Genomic DNA, 21,117 nt, shown 5'->3' with positions numbered 1-21,117 from the left:
GTTAAGTGGGATGAGCCCATGAAGCTACATTGTGATAACAAATCAGCAATCAGCATAGCCCACAATCCAGTTCAGCATGATAGGACCAAGCACATAGAAGTGGACAGACATTTTATTAAGGAAAAAACTTGATAGTGGTCTACTAAGTGTCGACCATGTATCATCAAAGGATCAACTTGCAGATATCCTTACTAAAGGATTGGACAGTTCTGCCTTTCTCAGAATGATTGACAAGCTGGGGATAACAGATCCATATTTCCCAGCTTGAGGGGGAGTGTTGAAATCCAGCCATCCACAGTACAAAGGATCCGACGGACACAAAGATCAATCCGTGGGATACTCTCATGGATCACGTCATAATTAAGAAACGAATTTAGGAAAGATTTTTATGTATTATTTATGTATTAAATCTGCAATTCATTATTTCCTCATTAGGATATCTTGTATAGATCTATAAATAGGGAAGATTGTAATGAATAATTTTAAGCTTTTCCCTCTCAAATTCTTTGTTTCAACATCTATTAATTTCATTAATTTTCCTATAAGGCAACTTTTGGAAGCAACGAAGCTATCGCAACCAACCGGGAAATGGCCGACAATGAAGGAACAAAGACAATCGTAGCTCTTGATCTCAATCTCCCTATCCGCTCTTATCTTGTACCAGCCCGACCTCACTCATTCTCTCAAGGATGCAATGGCACGACGATGAAGGGTGAGACAACAACGACTATTCAGGACAAAGAGGATCAAAGATGTTCTCACTCTCAGCCACCCTATTCTGATCCGACTCGAAGTGCTGGTAATCATGTGGGTGTACATGAGGTTAAACATGTTGCATTATATATATAAAAAAAAAACCTTGAAATAGGTTATTTTGATTGAGGCACCACCCCCAAATGCATGCCTCAAGGCATGAGCCTAGTATAAAAAAGGTGTAAGCCTCATTGGAACTAGTGAGGCTTAAGCCTTAGCACGCTCTTTGTGCACCTCGATCACTTTTTTAATCCATGCTCTAAATAATGATGGGTCAACAAATTGTATAGTAAGCTCCAAGTATAAGTTTTGTTTTCATCATCTTGGAAGGCCAACAAGTTCAGAAGGATTCTAAGACAAGAAATTATAGTGGAGCAATAGGTCATGTGAGAGTTTGGGTAATAGGGTAAGGTAGTGTAATTGAATTTTTCTTAATTAGAGCAAATTTATAATTCAAAAAAAAAAAAAAAAAAAAGATAAGGCTTTTGCACGATCTAGATTCCTTTAAAAAATATTTTACATCAATTTTACTTTATTCCAACAAGAAAAAAAGTTAAAGCCTCATTTTACACCAATCATTTATGAAATGTCAATAAGCTCCTTAACACTAGGCCTAAACATATGAGCTTATGTTAGAATCAAAATTTGCAAAACCTGAGAGATGTTGGAAACTTACAATCGTAAACTTCAAGAGGAAGGGGGGCATCAGCAAAGGCAATGTAGGAAGGCGTGGGATAAAATATTAAAAAAAAAAATAAAAGACAAAACTCAAAACAAGCATCTCAACTCTAGCAATGGAGATAGATGATGTTGCGGAGGAGAAAGAGAGTTTGATGGGGGGGGAAGAAGATCGAGAGCTTGTGATGGACAACAGAGGAACACTCTCAAGAAGGCAATACTACGTGCAATGATGTGGGGGAAGAGAAAAAGTTGAATAATAAGATTGAGTTTTTTTAAGATGGCAAAGTGCTCAATTAGAAGAAAAATGAGTGACAGGTTAGGTGGAGGCTGGTGACAAGATGGTTGAGAGAAGAAAGTAAAGGGAGTGCCAACGCGGATGATGGCATCAACTTAAGGGCATGTTCAAAGGAGGGAAGGGGGACAAAATGATGGTGGGCAACAAGGAAGATTTAGGAGGGTATGGAGGCCATAATTCCATAGATGTTTGAGGATGGCATCAAAGATGACAACGGGGTGGGAATCGACAATGGAGAAAGTGGCGAAGAAGGATGTAGCTAATACGGGAGGGAGTGGCACCCGGCTCAACATGTCGGTCTAGCAAAAGGCAGACCAGCCAACAAAGCGAATGGGGCGAGAACAATAGGGAATTTGGCCCCCCTTGTGGGGCCCATTAAACCTATAATTTCATATGTTAAGAGAAGAATTATGTCACGACCCGGCCCGGATACTCGATCTAACGAGGCGGGTACGAAAAGTCGGACAATAAAATTTCTTTTTCCATTATACTACTTCATTTGCTAAAGAGCTACTAAACACAAAATATAAATTACTTGTTGATATCTGCACGTCGTCTTCTGTAAACATGTTCTTCTCTTTCAATCATTTCTTCTTTAAGAACTTATCTGAAACATTTAAACTCGTGGGTTGAGTTTACTAAGTAAACTCAGTGGGTAAATATTTGAACAATTAAAATAAATGTTCTTATTTACAATACTCTTATAATTTTCAACATATATTCAACCATTCATTCAACTTTTTCCATTTATTTCGATAATTTATACATATTCAATCATTTTGCTTTAAAACATTTAAAACTATCTTGATTATTTCTTTTTCCCATTTAATTCATATAGGAGCACCGTCTCAATGTACTCAAAAGTACAACCTTTTCCATTTTTCCTTTTTCTTTTTACGTGCACGAGTACGACGTCCCCAGCCAGTACCATAAGGAGGTGAACTCTTGAAATATTCGTATATATCCTTTTCCTTTCTTTTACATTTACCATAACATTTCTATTCAATTTCATATTTCATTTCTTTTCAATATTTCTTTAATACATACATGTATTTTCTTTTCATTCATATGTTATTCAATTCATTTATTTCTTATTGGAATAATACTTACAATTATTTAGGTATTTAATCTTTCAACATTTCGTACATTGTAGTCTTTAAATTAAAACTTTGTAAGCTGAATAATAATAGTAAAATTTGAATTTCATAATTATAATTACCCATTTTGAACTTTTCAGGCCTTCGACGAAGGGTGTTACCTCGAACCTCTTTCCAAATCTCTAACATCTAGCAATAAAGTTTTCATGAATTTGCTTTATCAAATAAAATTCAAGAATACCATGGCATAAATTTCTTACAATGGGATTTTCCAAATCTCCCAAAAATCCTTCTTCCTTTTTCCAAAATTCTCTCTCTTTGCTTCAAATCTCTTCCTTTACCTTCAAGAAGCATATTGTTCAATTTAAACGAAGAAAAGAAGAAAATTTATACAAAAATCCGTAAGAAAATCCAACAAACCTTTTTCATTTTCTTTCCTCGTTCGTTTCTCTCGTTCTTCAAATCTCTCCCAAAATAATACTCTGATAACGATAAGAATGAAAAGGAAATATTATTTCCTATCATTGAAAACAATCATGTGCTAAAATTGGAAAAATGAAACTCACTTTGATCCCTCGCAAGAACGCTCCGTCGCCCGCCCCTCTCTGTTTCGCGCAAAAGAGCCTGTAGCGACCCTCTGTTGGGTCGTGGCTAATAATAGAAGGCTAGCCGGTTCGGTTGAACCGGCCAAGCCTAAACCGGCTATTACAAATTAAGGAATGAATTAATGAAGATATTTGAATTCAAAATAGGGGAGGGAATTAAGTAAGGCGAGAGAGTTGTTTTGAGGGCAACTACATAAGCTTATTTAAGGATTATTCTAGAATTTATGGGGATTATGAGAGATTTAGTTTATGTTGTAGTTTCTTTTCTTTGAGGGCCTTCTAGCAGTGTCTAGGTAGTTTGGGAGAGTTAATCTACCTATCTACTTGTAGATCATTATATATTACTTTTGTTTTGAAGTATTAATTCAAAAAATCAACCACCATTTCTAAATTCGTTGCAGTTTTTACTTTGATTTCTTGTTCATTTCGTTTCCAAGGCATAACAAATTGGTATTATAGAGAGGTAAATAGCACCCAAAAAGATGGATGCATTCGAATGCAAAATGGAACAAATCAGGGACAGGATGGAGGAGAAATATTCTGGAATGGAGGAAAAATATTTTATTCTTATGCAGATTTTATTTTGAGTGCTATAGTTTTCTTTGTGTGAGGGATCCTAACGCGCCTAGGGTTTGGGAGAGAAAGTTCTCCCCTCGAAAGAGGACCATTGTATTGCTTTTGTTATTTGATTTCCTAGCAATAAAGAAAATCTATTTTGTGCTGAATTTCTCTTGTTCATTGTTTTTTTTTATACCAAGGCGTATCAAAATGTTGTCTGCCTAGTACACCACTGTCGACACCTTCATATAGCCCCCTCAAGGAGCATTGCCAACCTCATTCATCCTATCATCACTCCCTCGCCAACCTCCTTCTGCATATGCCCATCTCTCTTAATTCTCATGATCGAGAAAAAACCCAATCACCCTCCTTGCAATCTCAATTTCAAACATCGAGACTACCTACTTCATTAGCCACCTATTTCTTAGTTGGGAGTAAATCAACAAAAACAAACAAGGAAAAAAATGCAAAGGAAGGACATCAAAATTTACATGGAAACCCCAAAGACGAGAAAAACTATGAAGTCACACTATACCAGAAATCAACTATGAAAAATGGGAGAAAATTGTGCAGATCATCCACACACACTCTTTCACAACTCACACTCTTTAATATGCTAGAAAACAACCATCATTCGATTACAACTCACACAACGCAAAGGAAAACCTTACTCAGCAAATCCGTAGAGAAATGGCGTTGTGTTTACAGTACATTGGCTTTGTGTTATCTGCTTTGAAGCATCTAAGCATTGCATGATTGCACGAAAAAAAGAATTTTCGTTGCCCCCCCTGTGAGCTCCTCGTCGAACTCAACTAATATAATTGAGATCTAAGTCAATAGTATAATCCGACTGATAGACACAATCATATTCCATAAAGAACTAACATTCTTCTGTCTAAGAATTTTCATCTCTCTCCATCTCAAGAAAGGCACTATTGAGTTTCCAACAAACGTATATGCTCAAGTGCAACAAAAATCATGACAGAAGTGACGCAAAATGCATAAAGAACAATGCTACTTAATTAGTTAGATGTTGGTTAGGATCTAAACCATTCTTGTATTTAGCATTGATAAGGATGGTTTATTAGTATAATTTAGCTAACATATGCTAACTTTGTAATCTATAAATGCTCTCAATTAGAGAGAATAATGGGCTGACATAAATGAATCAAGTTCCTTCTCCACTTATAAGTTATTCTCTTCTTCCATAAATTATGTAGTTTGAGCATATCGAAATGCTTGGATTGGATCCAGGATCTACTAATGAACTTTATGATTGTACTTTGAAGAACTATGGATAAAATTAAGGAAGATCCAATATATCTTCTGGGGATATTTTAAGAATTAATATGAATATGAATTCATGTCCCAATACAAAATCTTTCCATTACCTTCTCAGCTTCAAGGACTGTGAGAAGACGGCTAAGGATCTCTTGATCAGATAACCTCGAGAAACGAACAAGTGCACATCTACTCTGGATGGGCTCGATGATCTTAGATGAAGTATTGCATGCAAGAGCAAACCTAGTAGTATTCGAGTATATCTCCATCGTTCTCCTCAGAGCTTGCTGAGCACCAGATGTCATGCTGGATACAACAAACATCAATGTATAAATCAATTGCAATCAATCATGTAGAAATAGAGAAGAGGATGACAAAAACTGAAAGCGTGTATATCCTCTACCTGTCAGCCTCATCAAGAATTATAAGCTTGTGCCTTCCGGGTGGCAGAGTCACCTTTTTTTGAGCAAACATCTTGATCCTATTTCTCACGACATCAATCCCCCTGCCAAAAACGATCAAAACATACCAAAGTTCTGAATAACCACTTAAAGAGGCACAAACGCTTCTAAATCCAATAATGCACCACACCTATCGTCTGACGCGTTCAATTCGAGAACAGCCTCCCTGCAGTGAGGCCCTAACAGCTCATGGGCAAGGGCTAGGATGCTTGTCGTCTTCCCAGTTCCAGGAGGGCCCTAGAGATTCAATTACAATTCAAATGAGATCTACAAACTACTGCGTGTAAACGAATGGCAGAGGCCTAACTATGAGTTCTATTTTATTTTGTTTTCCCTTCGGTTCCTCTACAGCGGTTGTATGTATTTGGGTTTTGGAGCTACCGATAGAATGATGTTAGGCATATTTCCGTCGCGCGCGATGACTTGGAGACGGGAGACTGCATCTGTGTTGCCGACCACGTCGGCAACTTTAGTGGGGCGGTACTTCTCGACCCATGGAATCTCGTAGTAGGTACTCGAAGAAGAGGAAGAGGGCGGAGGAGAAGAGTGTTGTGGGGCAGATGAAGAAGCCATTGGGATGCTTGTAGTGAGATCCGCCGACGATGTTGGAGGTGAAAAGGGGCCCCGGCTGAGGGCAAATTATTGGGTCAGGTGACCCGAGGCAAAAGATAAGTTCGGACATCCAATAAAAATTTGTCGCGTCATCTTGCGCTTTAGTTGCGCTTTTTGACTTGCGCTTTAGTTGCGCTTTAGTTGCGCTTTTCCTGCGCTTTAGTTGCGCTTTTTTGACTTGCGCTTTAGTTGCGCTTTACCTGCGCTTTAGTTGCGCTTTAGTTACGCTTTACCTGCGCTTTAATTGTGCTATTTTTAAAATAATATTTTATTAATATCCGGACCTATCTCTGCGTTCGGTCACCTGACCCAATAATTTGCCCCGGCTGAGGCTGCAATAGTTTAGAACCCTCAATCAAGATGGGGGAATATAGAGTGTGAGATGGCTAAGAGAGTGTGTGTGTGATTTGAGAAATTTAAGTTTATGTGATCATAATATTTTAACTTAGACATATAAGATTCTGAATGCTGAGCTACTCAGTAAACTCTTTTTATTTTTTCCAACCTAAAATAGAATGCAGAGTAGGTGTGAGTCAACATAACACAATAGGTTACACCACTACACGAAAGTAGATTATTAGCGTCCAAAAAATTATGGAAAAAAAATGCGGAAAATACACTTTAGTGACCAAAGATGAACATGGCCTCTATGTTTACATGAAGCATGATATTAGTTACCAAAAAAGAGAATTGATTGTTATTTTTTTCATTAATATATATATATATATATATATATTACTTAAATGAGTAAATACTAACTTAATAAAATTTCATAAACATTCCAAATAATGATAACTATTCTTAAGCAAAAGTTGGATCGACTAATGAATGTTTTATCAAAATCTTAAAAATATATTTAAAATCCTTCAATTCCTATGGCCTCAAGTGTTTATATTACTAATTATTTTGATAACACATATTCAAGTTAGGTTGATATTCTTGATTGAAGTTATATAAAAGTTAGGACGTTGCTAGCCCAGTGTTATAGCACTCCTAGAGGAAAATTTAGATTTGTCATATACATGTACATAGACTTCTTGGACCCACTTCGGAATATATTTAAATACACTACTACATACATAACACTCGAAGACACTTATAAAAGACATGAATAAATAAATTTCACATGGGTTTTACCAGATTGGGTTGAAACATGCGCAACTGCGCATGGACTGAGCAGGTGTTACATCTATGGTAGATCTCTCCAGCATAAATCCAAATTGATTTTGAGAAACATTAGTATCATGTCATAGCCTATGCTCAATAACACTCTCTCGTATTTTTCATGCTTTTAATTTATGGCACATTAACTTAATTTCTCAATAATTCAATCACTCATATGCATCTCCTTTATTCTTAAAAATAAAAATCAACACACACTTTCTTCACTCATCTGACATTTTTTTATTCTTTAAAATAATATTGAAAACAATTTTAACCAATAAATTATTTCATCTCTTTAGCATTTCCACACCTCAATTGGCAGGTCATCGCGTGCATCATCTTTTCCATAGTTCATTTTCTTTAAACCCTTATATATATATATATATATATATATATATATATATATATATATGATATTGAGTAGTCTCATAAATATTTTATTAAACGGATGTATCAAGTGTTATATTGCATGCACCCCATAATTATTATTGCAAGTAGACATAAATTAGAATACTATAATAACTACATAATTTAATTTTTCCAAAAATTTAAAAATAATTGTCTTATTGCATCCCTTGGGACCTCATCTATAATAGCTTGCTCCATGTCCAACACAATTTTTGGGACATAAGTCACTTTTGTGAAATAGGTCTAATCGCTTAAGCAATTGAGGAAAGTGATTATAAACTATGTTTGAGATAGTCGAATAAGCTAGATTAATATAAATTAATTTGGCAGTATCGATATCCAAGTATGATGTGGGCTCCAAATATAATGTGACCAAGAGGGCGACAGATAAATCAAGCAAGGATAGAGAGAGTGTTTATAATAAGAAAAGTGTATATGGTGATTTGAACGAATATGGATCGATATCATCTACCGGTAGCTACAGCGAATGTATTCATTATGGAAGCACGCATTCAGACCAATGCCACTTAATTGGTAGGATGATATTTTCGATGGGAATAGCTATGACATAAGGTATCATATTATCCACAAAGAGGGAGATTTGATTATGAGGCATGAAAGGTCTATGAATAAGGTTGATGATAGAACTGTTAGTGGTGGTCAGAGGGAGTTAGTCGTACATCAAATAACACCCATTCTAGTAATACCATGAGTATATAACTGGTAGTATCATGAAGAAAAACAATAATCTTAGAGGTTTATTGGTAAAAAAAAAATTTGAATGACTGTTTAACATTGTATTTGTCACATAAAATGGCGGCCTTCCGATGACCAAATTAGGAAAGTAGAGGTATTAGATTTGACTTATGTTAATAAAGGTAGAGGCAAATCTAAAAAGACATGGTTAGAAAATATTAGAATTGATATTTCTTTATTAGATTTAAATGAGAATTTGACTTTTAATAATACACAATAAAGAAAAATGATTCATGTAGCCGACCCCATGTAGTGGGATAAAGGCGTGATGATGTTGTTGTTGTTATTGTTTAACATTGTATTTCATTGCATAAGTGAATGGCATGTGATTAAATAAATTGTATAACTGCATGATCCTACGACTTGGTTTTAATTTGAATTTTGTTGTACGGATTTATTTGGAAACAAATTTGTTTCATACCAATTTTGTGCTATAATCCTTAAGAAATATGTCAATGATGATATTTTCTAATGTAGGTAGATTATAACAACTTGAAAATTTTTAATTTGGTAAAATTGAGAATATGAATATGAATTTAAACTTGAGCATTGCCACGTTGATCTTGATAACTCTGCTGTGATGTGACTGAGAGGGTAGTAGCCCTAGAAGTTGTCGTTGCGGCATTGAAGACTCTATTCTATATTTACTTTGGATTCAACATGCAACGTTATAGTGCTATACACAAAAAAATATTTTTGTATACATTTTTACTACACTCACTCACCTCCCTCACGCCTCATGTCGTGGCTTGTCATGGAAGGAAGAAAGAGAAGGAGATGGAAAAATAGGAGAAAAAATGAGAAAATCTAGGTTTTAGTTGTAGATTCGTTTCACTGCTTTTACGATAACTATTTTGATTGTGGTAGGTGGCTTAGATCCTATTCCTATTTTCAAAGATTTTGATTTCGATGGTTTGATTTCTTCTAAATTGGATTTAGTGAACTTCTGCTTCATAATTTTTTATATGTTGTACATTGATTATTCTGAACATTTTGATTGGTTTATTTTATAATTTTATGGGGTAAAATTAAAGTTATTTTATTTTGTGCAAGTTGCACTGAATAGTAATTTTAGTATTTAAACACAAGCATATTGTTAATACAAGCATTATAAATTAATGTGAGTATGTGATTGGATAATAATTGGTTGCTATTACTTTTGTAATAATGTGTGTAAAGATAAATAAATGCTGGTTATTTATTGATGTTGGTTGGAGATTGACTGACATTTACAAGATGATGAGTCAACGGGATTGTGCTTTAAATATTATTGTTTGGTGTTATCCTCTACTAGTTCGCATGATTCATTGATTGAGAGTTATGATGAGGAGTTAATTATTATGCCGATGGGCAAATGGTGATGACTTTATTTACTAAGCCAATAATTACCAATTACTCACTAATTACTAAAAAATACCACTAAAGCCAGATCTCCTTACTTATTTAATATGATTATTGGAATGCAAGTTAATGCACTACTACCATTATATTGTTTTACTCTTCTACTAATTATTATTGTTGTACTGATTTACTGTTATTATGGTACTGATTACTATTACTGAGCATGTGATCCATATACTAAGTATGCGATATAAGATACTAATTTGATACTAATATAAAATAGTTAATTATCATGTGTATACTTTTATATAATTTTCTAATAATATTGCATTGTTATGGATTTTGTCGATCTTTATAGATGTTTTAGATTTACTAATTTATATGATTTTTTGTTGATTTGATAGCACCACTAATTTGTAATATCTAAGAAGGCTTATTTATGGCTTTATTGATTCGATGTCCATACTGATTTACTTATTTAACAATTTCATTATTTTTGTACTATATTATTTTTATAGTATTTTGTACCGTATTGTTATACTATATTGCATATTTTACTTCTCATGTATGCATTTTACTATTTTTGCATAGATTTATGATCAAATTGATTATTACTGCTATGAACTAATTGATGACATGCATACTACTTTTTTACCGCGCTTTAAGTTTAGTTGTAGGATTTAGTAATATGTTAAATTTTTTAACGCATTATATGTGGTTTAAAAGATTTCAGGTCATGAAAGATGATCGGGAGTCCGAGACTACTTAGTTACAAGATTCTTCATGTTTTACTATTATTTGTTACTTTTGTCTTTAAATATTCTTTTTATACTTGGGAGTGGAAAGAGGGATGTTGTATTTATATGACTCCTAAGCACTGTATATAATTTTTGAAGTATGAATACAAATTTATATTGATGTTTTGATCAATAGATTCATTTTTGCTGATATTTATAATATTGATAAAAAAAAATTAGATAGCTATAGTTGTTGTTATTGTTGATAACATAAATAATTATTTCAAATTATATTATGAGGCGTGACATGTAGTTTGATCGACTATTTGCTAAAAATCATTTTTATGTCAGGCTCACAATTCACTATGTGGGAATCCAATATTTGGGTTCTCGTTTTAGTGGATAGTCTAATTTTTTTATAATTGTCATATGTATAATTCTACTTATGATGCTATGACATGATTTGAGAACTTCATTTATATGGAGGTTTTAAAGTGTTTTTTAAATGTTTATTTTAGTGATGCAATTCACTTTTCTTGTCAGTCTTGTTTGTCCTATGCTTCATTTAGGATAGCTTTAGATCACTAATTTTTTCTAATTTCAAGAGATTTTTATACTAAAAAAAGCTTTATGAAGCAGTAAGAAAATTGTCCCAAACGAAGCCTTAGTTAAACATTGTGTCGAAACATTTTATTCATTGTAAGGATAAAAGGAGATTGAATGCAAAAGCTAAATATGAAAATCATGCATCACTTTGCATCCAATTCTATCTTGATTTGCATTCTGGTTTAGGGATAGTAACTTATTAATTTTGTTATAAAATTGTGTTGCTATACATCGTCTTAGTACTACTATTTTCATTATATAAAACTCTTTGTTTTATGCATAGTGAAAATGTTCTAATTTAACACCATTAGAAGAAATTCAATTGTCCATTGTAATTCTTATCATAATAGTTTGGATGACAAAAATTTGTTCTCATTCATGAAATACTATGCTACATGATCTCACATAATTGAGGAGCAACCCTTACTATTTTTCCCTATACTTATGGTTTATTAAATGAATCGATATTTGAAGGGAAATGAACGGGTTGAGATTGATATTGATATTCTTCTAATTGACATGAGACCTTAACCTTTAATACGTAGTTATGTCACAAATGAAAAATATAGAGTTCAAATAGTATATTTGGTGAAGTGTCTTAACTAAACAAAAAATCATAAGTTCCCACAAATGATAATGATAATTGTTTTTAAAATGTTCAATTCAAAATGATTTTAAAAATATCAAAAATGGATGGAGTATATTATATATAAAGATGTTGTATTATATCCATATTGCTACATGTTCAAGCCTAAAAAACAAACCACTACATGTGGATGTCGAGGAGACTCATTTGTTTAAAATTTGAGATGTATATAATTTATCATTTAATATTAGATAGGATTCAAGAAAATTCATAAGATCAACACGAAGCTCAAGAGGTAATATTTGAATTTGGAACTTCTAGAATTAAATATTTGATTATCCAAACCTATATTTTAGCAAACTTAGAAGTTGAATCAGACATCTCAAGGAGACAAATTCATCAACTTTACAAATGATATGATCCAACTTCAAATAAGCTCAAATCAAACATTTGAATTATGTTTCAAAATGTTTGAATATTAATTGATTGATCAAACAACCTTTAATTATAACATACTTTATAGCCAAATAGAACGACTTCATGAGATGAATCTAATGAGCCCAAGATGTAATAGCCCAAACTCTTAACTATCGAGATATTGCCCACTTTGGCTTGAGACACTCATGATTTTATCACGTTGATGTAACTTCCCAGTAGGTCACCCATCTCATAATTGCTTCGGGATGAATATGCTTAACTACAGAGTTTCTTACAAAAATTTCAGCCATTACACACCAAAAAGATGCCTCGATATTTAAGAGTTTAGTTTTCTGTTACTTAAGGGGTTTCATAATCTCCCCAACTTACATCGATATTTAAGAGTTTAGTTTTCTTTTACTTAAGGGGTTTCATAATCTCCCCAACTTAAATAATTGACGTCCTCATCAGCATCTTTATCCCAAAATTATCAACCATATATATAGGATTATAAAGGTGGCCTCTACAAGTTCAAGTGGTGACTCCTGTCATGTAGCACTTTGTCCTATATAAGGTTCAAGATGTGGCTCCCATTGCGCAGCACTTTATCTATATGACACTTAATTCTCATCTTCCAGATGATGTATTGCTCTAATACTATTTGTAATAGCTCAAACTCTTAACTATCAAGATATTATCCTCTTTGGTCTAAGAGCCTAATGATTTTATTATGTTGGTGTAACTTCCTAGTAGATCACCCATCCCAGAATTATTCCAGATGAACACGTTTAACTGCAAAGTTTCTTATGAAAATTCCAGCCATTGAGGGACTAGATTGCATTTGCAGCCATAGAGGATGAAGTTCCTAGTCGCTATAAGGAAACATTTGACATTCTTAATGGTGATCTTTGGAAGAAGGTTTTGGATGAATATATGAAGTTTCTTCAGAAAAATGTTTGTTGGAGGTTGGTGACCTATGCTTGACTTAATCTCCTGAAAGGGGGTACGTTGGCAACCATCTAGGTGCAGCCATTCTGATAATAGAGTCTGATTTATCATCTTTAACTTTCAGAAGTGAAAGATGGGGTGGAGATTGTTGATTTGAAAATATTTCTAAATCTAAAATAAGTTTTATTTTGGAAAACTTTAATGACCAATTATTACATTGATTAAGGAGCTGATTATTTTCTAAATTAGTTGATTTGATTGATGCATTAACCAGGGGATTCGATTATTACATAAATTGTAAGAATTAAATAACATAATTGAGATATCTTATCGACTTGATTAGATTTTGCCATATTATAACATTAATTGAAGTTTCCATTATAGCTTTATTTCAAATATTTAAATAGGTCTTGAGGGCTGTTGTATTGTAGGCAAGAGAGGAAGAGAGAGCTAGAGAGCTTATTGTAATCCCCATTTTCTATAATATAGTGAAATCTTCATCCCTACCTGTGGGCAGAGACATTTTCATCGAATCACGTAAATCACTGCATTCTTTTGTGTTGTTTTGTTTATGTGATTAGCGTTGTTTCTGCTATATTTATTACACAACAGAAATAACATCAAGAGACATGAGGAGCCTAAAGAAAGTGTGAATAAGGCTAGTTATGGAGAGACAGTTATAGAGAGGCAGCTATGTATTCAAAGAGTTATTTTGAAGATAATAATGGAATGAATGGTCTAAATATACATTTGGTAAAAAAAATAAAAGATTGAGATTTAATTTGGAAAAAAAATCAAATGAATTTTATAGCATTTATAATATATATTCAGTCTTATTAATGTTAGAAGTTTGGGTATGTAACAGACATCTCACATCAAAAGTTTCGTTTCAGATTCTTACCGTGTCGTATTAGGTCGGTGTGATTATCATTTCCATCGTCACCCGCTCGTAAGGTAATTATTATAAATATTATTTATTTATTTTGCTCGGAAGCATGTATTGCCTATTGGCTCTTTTTCGCGGCAAATTATTGGGACAGTTGACCGAACACAAAGATAGGTTCGGATATTAATAAAATATTATTTTAAATTTAGCGTAAGTAAAGCGCAATTAAAGCGCAGGTAAAGCGCAAGTAAAGCGCAAGTAAAGCGCAACTAAAGCGCAAGTCAAAAAGCGCAAGTCAAAAAGCGCAGGTAAAGCGCAACTAAAGCTCAACTAAAACGCAAGTCAAAAAACAGTCAAAAGCGCAAGTGACAAGATAAATTTTTATTGAATGTCTGAACTTATTTTCGCCTCAAGTCACCTTACCCAATAATTTTCCTTTGCCACTTATCCCGCACAGCTGACCACGCTCCCCCTCGCTTGGTCTGCTCTGAGCTTCCCACCTATCTAGGGTTTCTTGTATTATCTGCGCTCTTTACCGATATATTTTCTCTTCAACCACCAGTAAAAGATAGGTTCGAAGGGAGAGCAAGCAAGTTTTAGATGGAACCCTATTTTATGCTTGAGCGATTCCGCAATGATCGCCGGAAGCTTCTTGAATTCATCTTGTCGGCAGGGTTAATCAAAGGTCCCTTGGGCGATCCGCCGGATTTATCGGGCGTGGACTTGGACACTGTTAGTGCGGACTATGTGCTTGATTGCGTCAAATCCGGTATGCCATGGATATTTTGTTCAATGATTGTTATTTTCCCGTGTTTTTATGAGGGTTTTGATGGTGCTTTTGACCCGATTAGGCGGAGCTTTTGTTCCGAAGGATGCTACATCGAGACATAATAGCGGGCTGAATTTGCCAATTATGGTAAGTTACCTTAAAATGCTTATTTCTTAATTTTTCCTTGAATTTTGTTAGCTAAACATTTGGACTGATGGCGGAATTTTTATGATGTATTTTTGTTTAACACTGAATTGCATAGCTTATCCTGTTCTATATGTTATTTTGGCAGCCAAGAGTAACTATTATAGTGTTTTAAGGTATGTGGTTATTAATAAACAAATATTTTAGGCATGTAGGTGAACTAGTCATGATCACATTAGGAACATAATTCATTTGTTAGATGATCAGAAGAAGTAGAAAAGAGATTTTTATTTTTAGAAAATACTGGACTAGGATAACTGCTGTTTATGCAACTCATGTTTGCTTAAACTGCAAAAGGAATCTCTATGTCTGCATATGAACTTGATGAAGGCGAGCAAAAACTTAATTTGAATGGGCTAGTGAGGTGTTTCCACTAAATGATTATGGATATGTTATAAAAACCAAGGTTTACTTTGGAGAGTAGTTGTAATAATTATTCTAAAGAGAATTATAAAATTATAGAATACTATGGATTAAAGGTTAGTTTTACAAAATTGAAATTCGTCTTGCTATGCTATGTGGAACTGAGTATTGAGTGCTAAAGAAATCACTGATAGCTAAGTTGAGTGTCATAAATGTTAATATTGAAGGTAAGGTTGTGGAAAATAGACTAAGTTGATTTGGGCATGTACAATGAAGGATTGAAGATGCACCAATACAATGATATGTAAACTTAATGTGGAAGGATTAAAAAAAAATTCAAGTAAAACTTGCATAAATAGAAGTTGAGCAAAATAAAAATTGCATAAAAAATAGCGGTCATTAAGTTTATTGCAGATAGTATGAGTAAGGGTAATGATGACCATGATGATTTTGAGATCTTTATTATAATTGAAGTACTTGAATCATTGAGAAACCCATCCTTAAATAAAAAAGGCTGGATTTTTCTCATACTCTACATGATTCTATTTATGCTTTATAATCACAATTGATCAAAATGTATGCCAAAAATTAACTTTTATACTACCTTCAAATTTTTTTAAACAAGTGAATCACTACTAGCAGTCAAGGATTTCAAGCGCAAGCCCAAACAAAGCTAACTCAACATAATGGAAAAGTTCACTGATATGTAGGTCAGAAGTTTATCTTAAAACTTAAGAGCGGGGTTCATGGTGGTCAAGAAACATACTTGCATAATCGATTATTATTATTGCTGAAACACATATTGTGGTTATGAAGTGTGCCATATTCATATATTTACTATATGGAGATTTGTTTCCATCATATCATTGATTTCCTGTTGATTTTTTTGTAAACAGGAAGTTATAGAAACCCACAAAGATTTCAGTGATTTCTAAACATTACAGCTTTGCATTTCTGTTTAATTTTTTTGAATCTTTTTACAATGGATTATTGCCTAACCATAACGATTGCATTTGAAGTGCTTCCTTTAACCTTTTCTTTCCCTTTTGATGTGTGTGCACCCATATTCAAATTAAAAAAAAATCATGCGTTGATATGCTTGCAAATTGTAGCAATTGATCCATTATCAATACAACGATGTTATGGTTCATACTCTGAATTGATGCATCTAATTTTACTTTGCATATTGGACAATATTATTAAATAGTAATGTACCAAAATAGTTTTCTTTCATTGTTATTTGCGCTGTGATGATTTCTCTGATAGTTTCAACACATTTACCATACCCTTATGTATTTACCTAAAAAATGTTCTTTTACAATAGTTGATTTAGCTATCCCTTGTTGTATTAGGTGCAATCTTAGTAAACCCTTCTGGTATTTGCCTTCAAATACACCTCTTACTTGTAATGTATTTTTTTCCATGGGTTTATTATAACTCATGCTGTCATAGTTTTCAAGATTTATCCCTACTTTGGTTAATTCACTCCTACAAAATTGCCACAACACTACCAATTTCTCTGCATGCCTTTTCATTGTATTCTATACCTAAATTGTTTCGTATTATTTTGCTGACGCTTTAGCTCATTGCCTTTTTTGTTTACAGATAAGCGCACCATCTGGAAACTCATTCTTTCTTCTTTCCAGACCAGATTTATTAGGATCTCCGCCTCAACGAGTTGCTCCTTTGGTGGGGGCAAAGACAACCAATGATCTTTTCTCATGTTCAACAAGTTCGGTTGGCATAGGAGTTAAGGTGCCCATACCTGAGTCAAAAACAAGCAATTTAGCTCCAACTACTATACCTTCTGAACTAACGAAAGATGTGAAATTTTCCTTAGGCTTACCTTCTTTTCGTACAGGTAATCACAAAGTACAAGAGTTGTTTTTTAATCTAAGCATTGTTATTGGATATGCCTTAAAACATTATATTTTCCCTTATTTTGATTGTTGTTTCTCCATACTCTTGGTATGAAATAATGACCAAGTAAAAAAAGATGTTACATTATTTTATGATTAATATTACTTTGACTTGCGACCCTAAAACCTGCATATAGCTGCTACTCGACCAAGATTATTGGTCGATCTTGGGTTAAGGTAGATTTTACTTGCATGGGTTGGAGGAGCACCAATATTAAGATTTTTGGTATAATGGGCTGACCAGTGGTTTTAGGATTTTCAAAGGACTTTCTGATGATGATATGCGAGAAACTGCCTATGAGGTGCTTCTTGCTTCTGTCGTACACTCTGGGTATTGCTCTTATTTTATCAATCAGTCATTTTGCTCTCCTATTTTATCATTTTCTCATCAATCTTTTTTTTTTTTTTTGGTATATAAGAGGACATAAACCTTGCTTTGAGGAAAAAAAGAAAGAAAGAAAGTCCAAATTTTTGAAGGGGCTGAGATCTAGGAGGGATGGTTCACATTTTCAGTTGGATGATACCCGTTCTGACTTGATGGATACAATACGTGGTCAATTGGAGGCAAGCAATAAGTTCCTTATGACATGTAAAATGCAAAATTTGATTTACAGTATATTTCCATATTTATTGGATATTGATCCTCTTCACAGCCTCTATTATTTTCTAGTTTTTTAAAGCAATCATGCATGCGATATTTTTATCTTCATTGTCATATGCTGTTGCTGCATTATTCTAACGAATTAGGGTCGGATTCTTGAAACGTTCTCACCATTCATTCCCGTTTTCCATTTGTGCCAATTTTAGTTCATGTAAATTTAATTTAACATATTCAATTCATTTTAGCTATGTTTCTCACTGTTTTCTCCTCAGCTCTTTCACATTAATTTGAGCTGGCTTATTTTTCAAGTCATGTCTGAAGCCACGTTAATTTTAGTTTGATTTAGTTTATAAGGTTAGTTAAAATTTGGGGTAACTTGATTGAAATCGATTCAAAGAGTGTTATGGATTAAATTTATACTTGCCAATTTCATATATTAGAAGCTTTTTCCATTTTGAAAGCTTTTTTTGTGACTTTTTTGTTCTATATTTGTTGAGTTCAGCTTATGTATGTGTTACGTGCATAACACTTTCGCGCGGAAGAGTTATGTCCGGCTCAGACCAGATGGATCAGGGAGAGCAGGAGTCAGCCGATAGAGAGGAGATTTCAATCCCTTTTCTGGGGTCCAGGAAATATATGATGCATTATGTGAGGAGAAATTAAGGAGGAATTATTTAAGGAAAGAGTTCCAATTTTGAATTCAAATATGAGAGGGAATTAATGAAGGAAACGAGATTGATTTTGGAGGGAATTAGGAGAGCCTATTTAGGATTAACTATATTGTTATTTTGGCATTATGTAATTTGTTTCGTCTGTAGCTTTTTCTTTGTGAGTTTCCTAGCGGCGTCTACGATTTTGGGAGAGCCGATCTATCTCTCGAATAGTAGATCAATTGTATCTACCATTATTAAGTATAAATAAAAAAATAGTCCCTATCTTCGAGTTCCTATAATTTTCTTGCTATCTTGCTATTTTTACTTCCAAACCACATCAAATTAGTATTAGAGCAAGGTTTTTTGGAGATAATAACATCAAGGAAGGAGGATGCATTGGAAGGCGAGATGGAGCAATTCAAATCTGGTGTGGAGCAACCATGATAGAAAAATTTTTATTTATGGAAAACCAATTTGGAGGGTGGAGGACATGATAAGGAAGCTAATGGAGATGCAATCCAAAAACTTCACCGGTGGTTCCGATTGCCAACCCCAACCTAAAATCGACCGGGATTCCCTTGGCAGAAACTAAGGGAAAATAGATCGGACGGGAAGAGTTTGATGAGGAATGCTTGTTTCATCAAGAATCATCACCTAGGGATTTGATATGGGGCAAATTAGGGATTCCAGATGGGGGGACAACAAGAAAGGAGTTTTATTGTGTGGTGGTGGAGTGACTGGCCACTATGGGAGGCATTTGGGCAATGGAAATGACTAACAGGAGAAGGAGGGTGATCAACTGAGCCATAGAGATTGGGTCATGGGAGGTTGATGGAAGAAAGGTGAGAATCCTAACCTCGATACACAGGGGAACCATTGGCGGGAGAGGAAGTTGTGGTGGAGAAGCGAATGTGAGGAAGTTGAAGATGTTGGTGTTCAAAGGAAAGGATGCCTTGGGTGGGTATACCGGGTGGAGAGCTATTTTGCGATGAATGGGTTAAGAGAGTAGGAGAAGCTTATAGTTGTATGGTTATGTCTGGAGGGAAAAACCCTCGTTTGGTTCTAGTGGAGGGAGGCGAGATTTTCGATCCATTCGTGGGAGGAGTTTAATGATTGCTTGTTGGAACATTTTTGAGCCATTTGGGAAGGAGACATACACGAGCAATTTCCTGCCTTGACTCAGGAGGAGTCCTTCATGGAGTACATAGAGATATTCGAGCTGCTGTCGGGCAGGTTGAGGGAATTTCTAAGGCGGTGTTGGAGGAAAATTTCATGAAGGGTCTCAAGCTCGCAACATACGTTCGATTGCTGAGGCCGAGGGGGTTAAAGGAGATGATGGAGTTAGCTCAGATAACAGAGGATCGAAGACGAATATAGAGCAGTAAGAGTGGGGTTATGGGAGGCTCTTACAGAAGTACTTCGACTTCACTGGTATCGAGGATCCAGATGGTGCTATTTCAATGGGAGGCATTGAGGGAGAAGAGTGGGGTGGTTCGCCAGGGGGCCAACGTCAAGCACCTCACAGAAGTAGATGTGCAGGACAAGAGAGAGAAATGCCTATACTTTTGTTGTGATGAGAAGTATGCACCGGGCCATTGGTTTAAGGACCTCGCACTTCAGGTCCTTATTGGAGGAGGCATAGACTAACAATGAGGATCTGGTGGAGAAAGAAGCATAAGGAGAAGAGCACCTACATCTGAATGTGACAGAAGTGTCCCTAAATTCAGTAGTGGGATTTACTCAAGTCACACCATGAAGGGCAGGGGAAAGATCAGGGAGCAACTAGTGGTGGTCTTGGTGGATAGTGGGGCTTAGGGGTGTAAACGAGTGTAGCAGTGGTCTTATTGAGCTCGGCTTGCCAAATATTTAGTTGGCTCGAACTCGAGCTTAAGAGGCGAGCTCGAACTCGAGCTCGTCCCACTGTAAACGAGCTCGAGCCGCATCAGCGGGATTTTAAAGTATTTAAATATTTATTATTATTATTTTAAAATTTTTAAATTTAATAAATAAAATAAATTTTTTTAAAAAATATTAATAATTATTTGAGCTGGCTCGCGAGCTCATGAGTTGAGCCTTATCAAGTTCGAACTTGACTTATGAGCTCGATAATCTCAGCTCGTGAGCCCATAAACGAGTCGAGCTCCAGCCTACTCGGTTCACTTACACCCCTAGTGGGGCTTCTCATAACTTCATCTCATTTCTAATTGTGGAAGCACATGCACACCATTACCTTGAAGGAGGGAGCGTCTCCTATCAGTTTCAGACCATACCGGTACTTACATATTCAAAGTGGCGAGATAGAGAAGCTCATCAGAGAGATGCTTGAGGCAGGAATCATTAGGCCAGTGTGAGCTCTTTTTCAATCCCCGTGTTATTGCTGAAAAAAAAGGGCGACAACTAGAGGTTTGCATGTATT

The 21,117-nt window shown here is 34.8% G+C and overlaps 2 protein-coding genes across 2 annotated transcripts in view; one reads left to right on the top strand and one right to left on the bottom strand.

Moving 5' to 3' along the window:
- Positions 1–5,325: 5,325 nt before the first annotated feature.
- LOC110092734 (replication factor C subunit 2-like) lies at positions 5,326–6,764 on the bottom strand. The gene is made up of 5 exons (XM_020817401.2): positions 6,675–6,764; positions 6,113–6,364; positions 5,862–5,968; positions 5,674–5,775; positions 5,326–5,576 (listed from the first exon to the last, which is right to left on the bottom strand). Exons 2-5 carry the CDS (start codon positions 6,302–6,304, stop codon positions 5,351–5,353), a joined length of 627 nt encoding a protein of 208 aa, XP_020673060.1. The 5' UTR covers positions 6,305–6,364; positions 6,675–6,764; the 3' UTR covers positions 5,326–5,350.
- A 7,860-nt stretch (positions 6,765–14,624) lies between these two features.
- LOC110092749 (protein unc-13 homolog) overlaps positions 14,625–21,117 on the top strand; it is a 71,663-nt gene continuing 65,170 nt past the window's right edge. Inside the window, 5 exon segments of the mRNA XM_028694158.1 lie at positions 14,625–14,961; positions 15,044–15,108; positions 17,134–17,389; positions 17,712–17,778; positions 17,867–18,011. Coding sequence (XP_028549991.1) covers positions 14,793–14,961; positions 15,044–15,108; positions 17,134–17,389; positions 17,712–17,778; positions 17,867–18,011 — 702 coding nt within the window. The 5' untranslated portion in view covers positions 14,625–14,792.

This window comes from Dendrobium catenatum, unplaced genomic scaffold, assembly GCF_001605985.2.
Source record: "Dendrobium catenatum unplaced genomic scaffold, ASM160598v2 fragScaff_scaffold_412, whole genome shotgun sequence".
Taxonomy (NCBI): domain Eukaryota; kingdom Viridiplantae; phylum Streptophyta; class Magnoliopsida; order Asparagales; family Orchidaceae; genus Dendrobium; species Dendrobium catenatum.
Note: the sequence above shows the minus strand (reverse complement) of the source record. Positions and strands in the feature narration are given on the sequence as shown.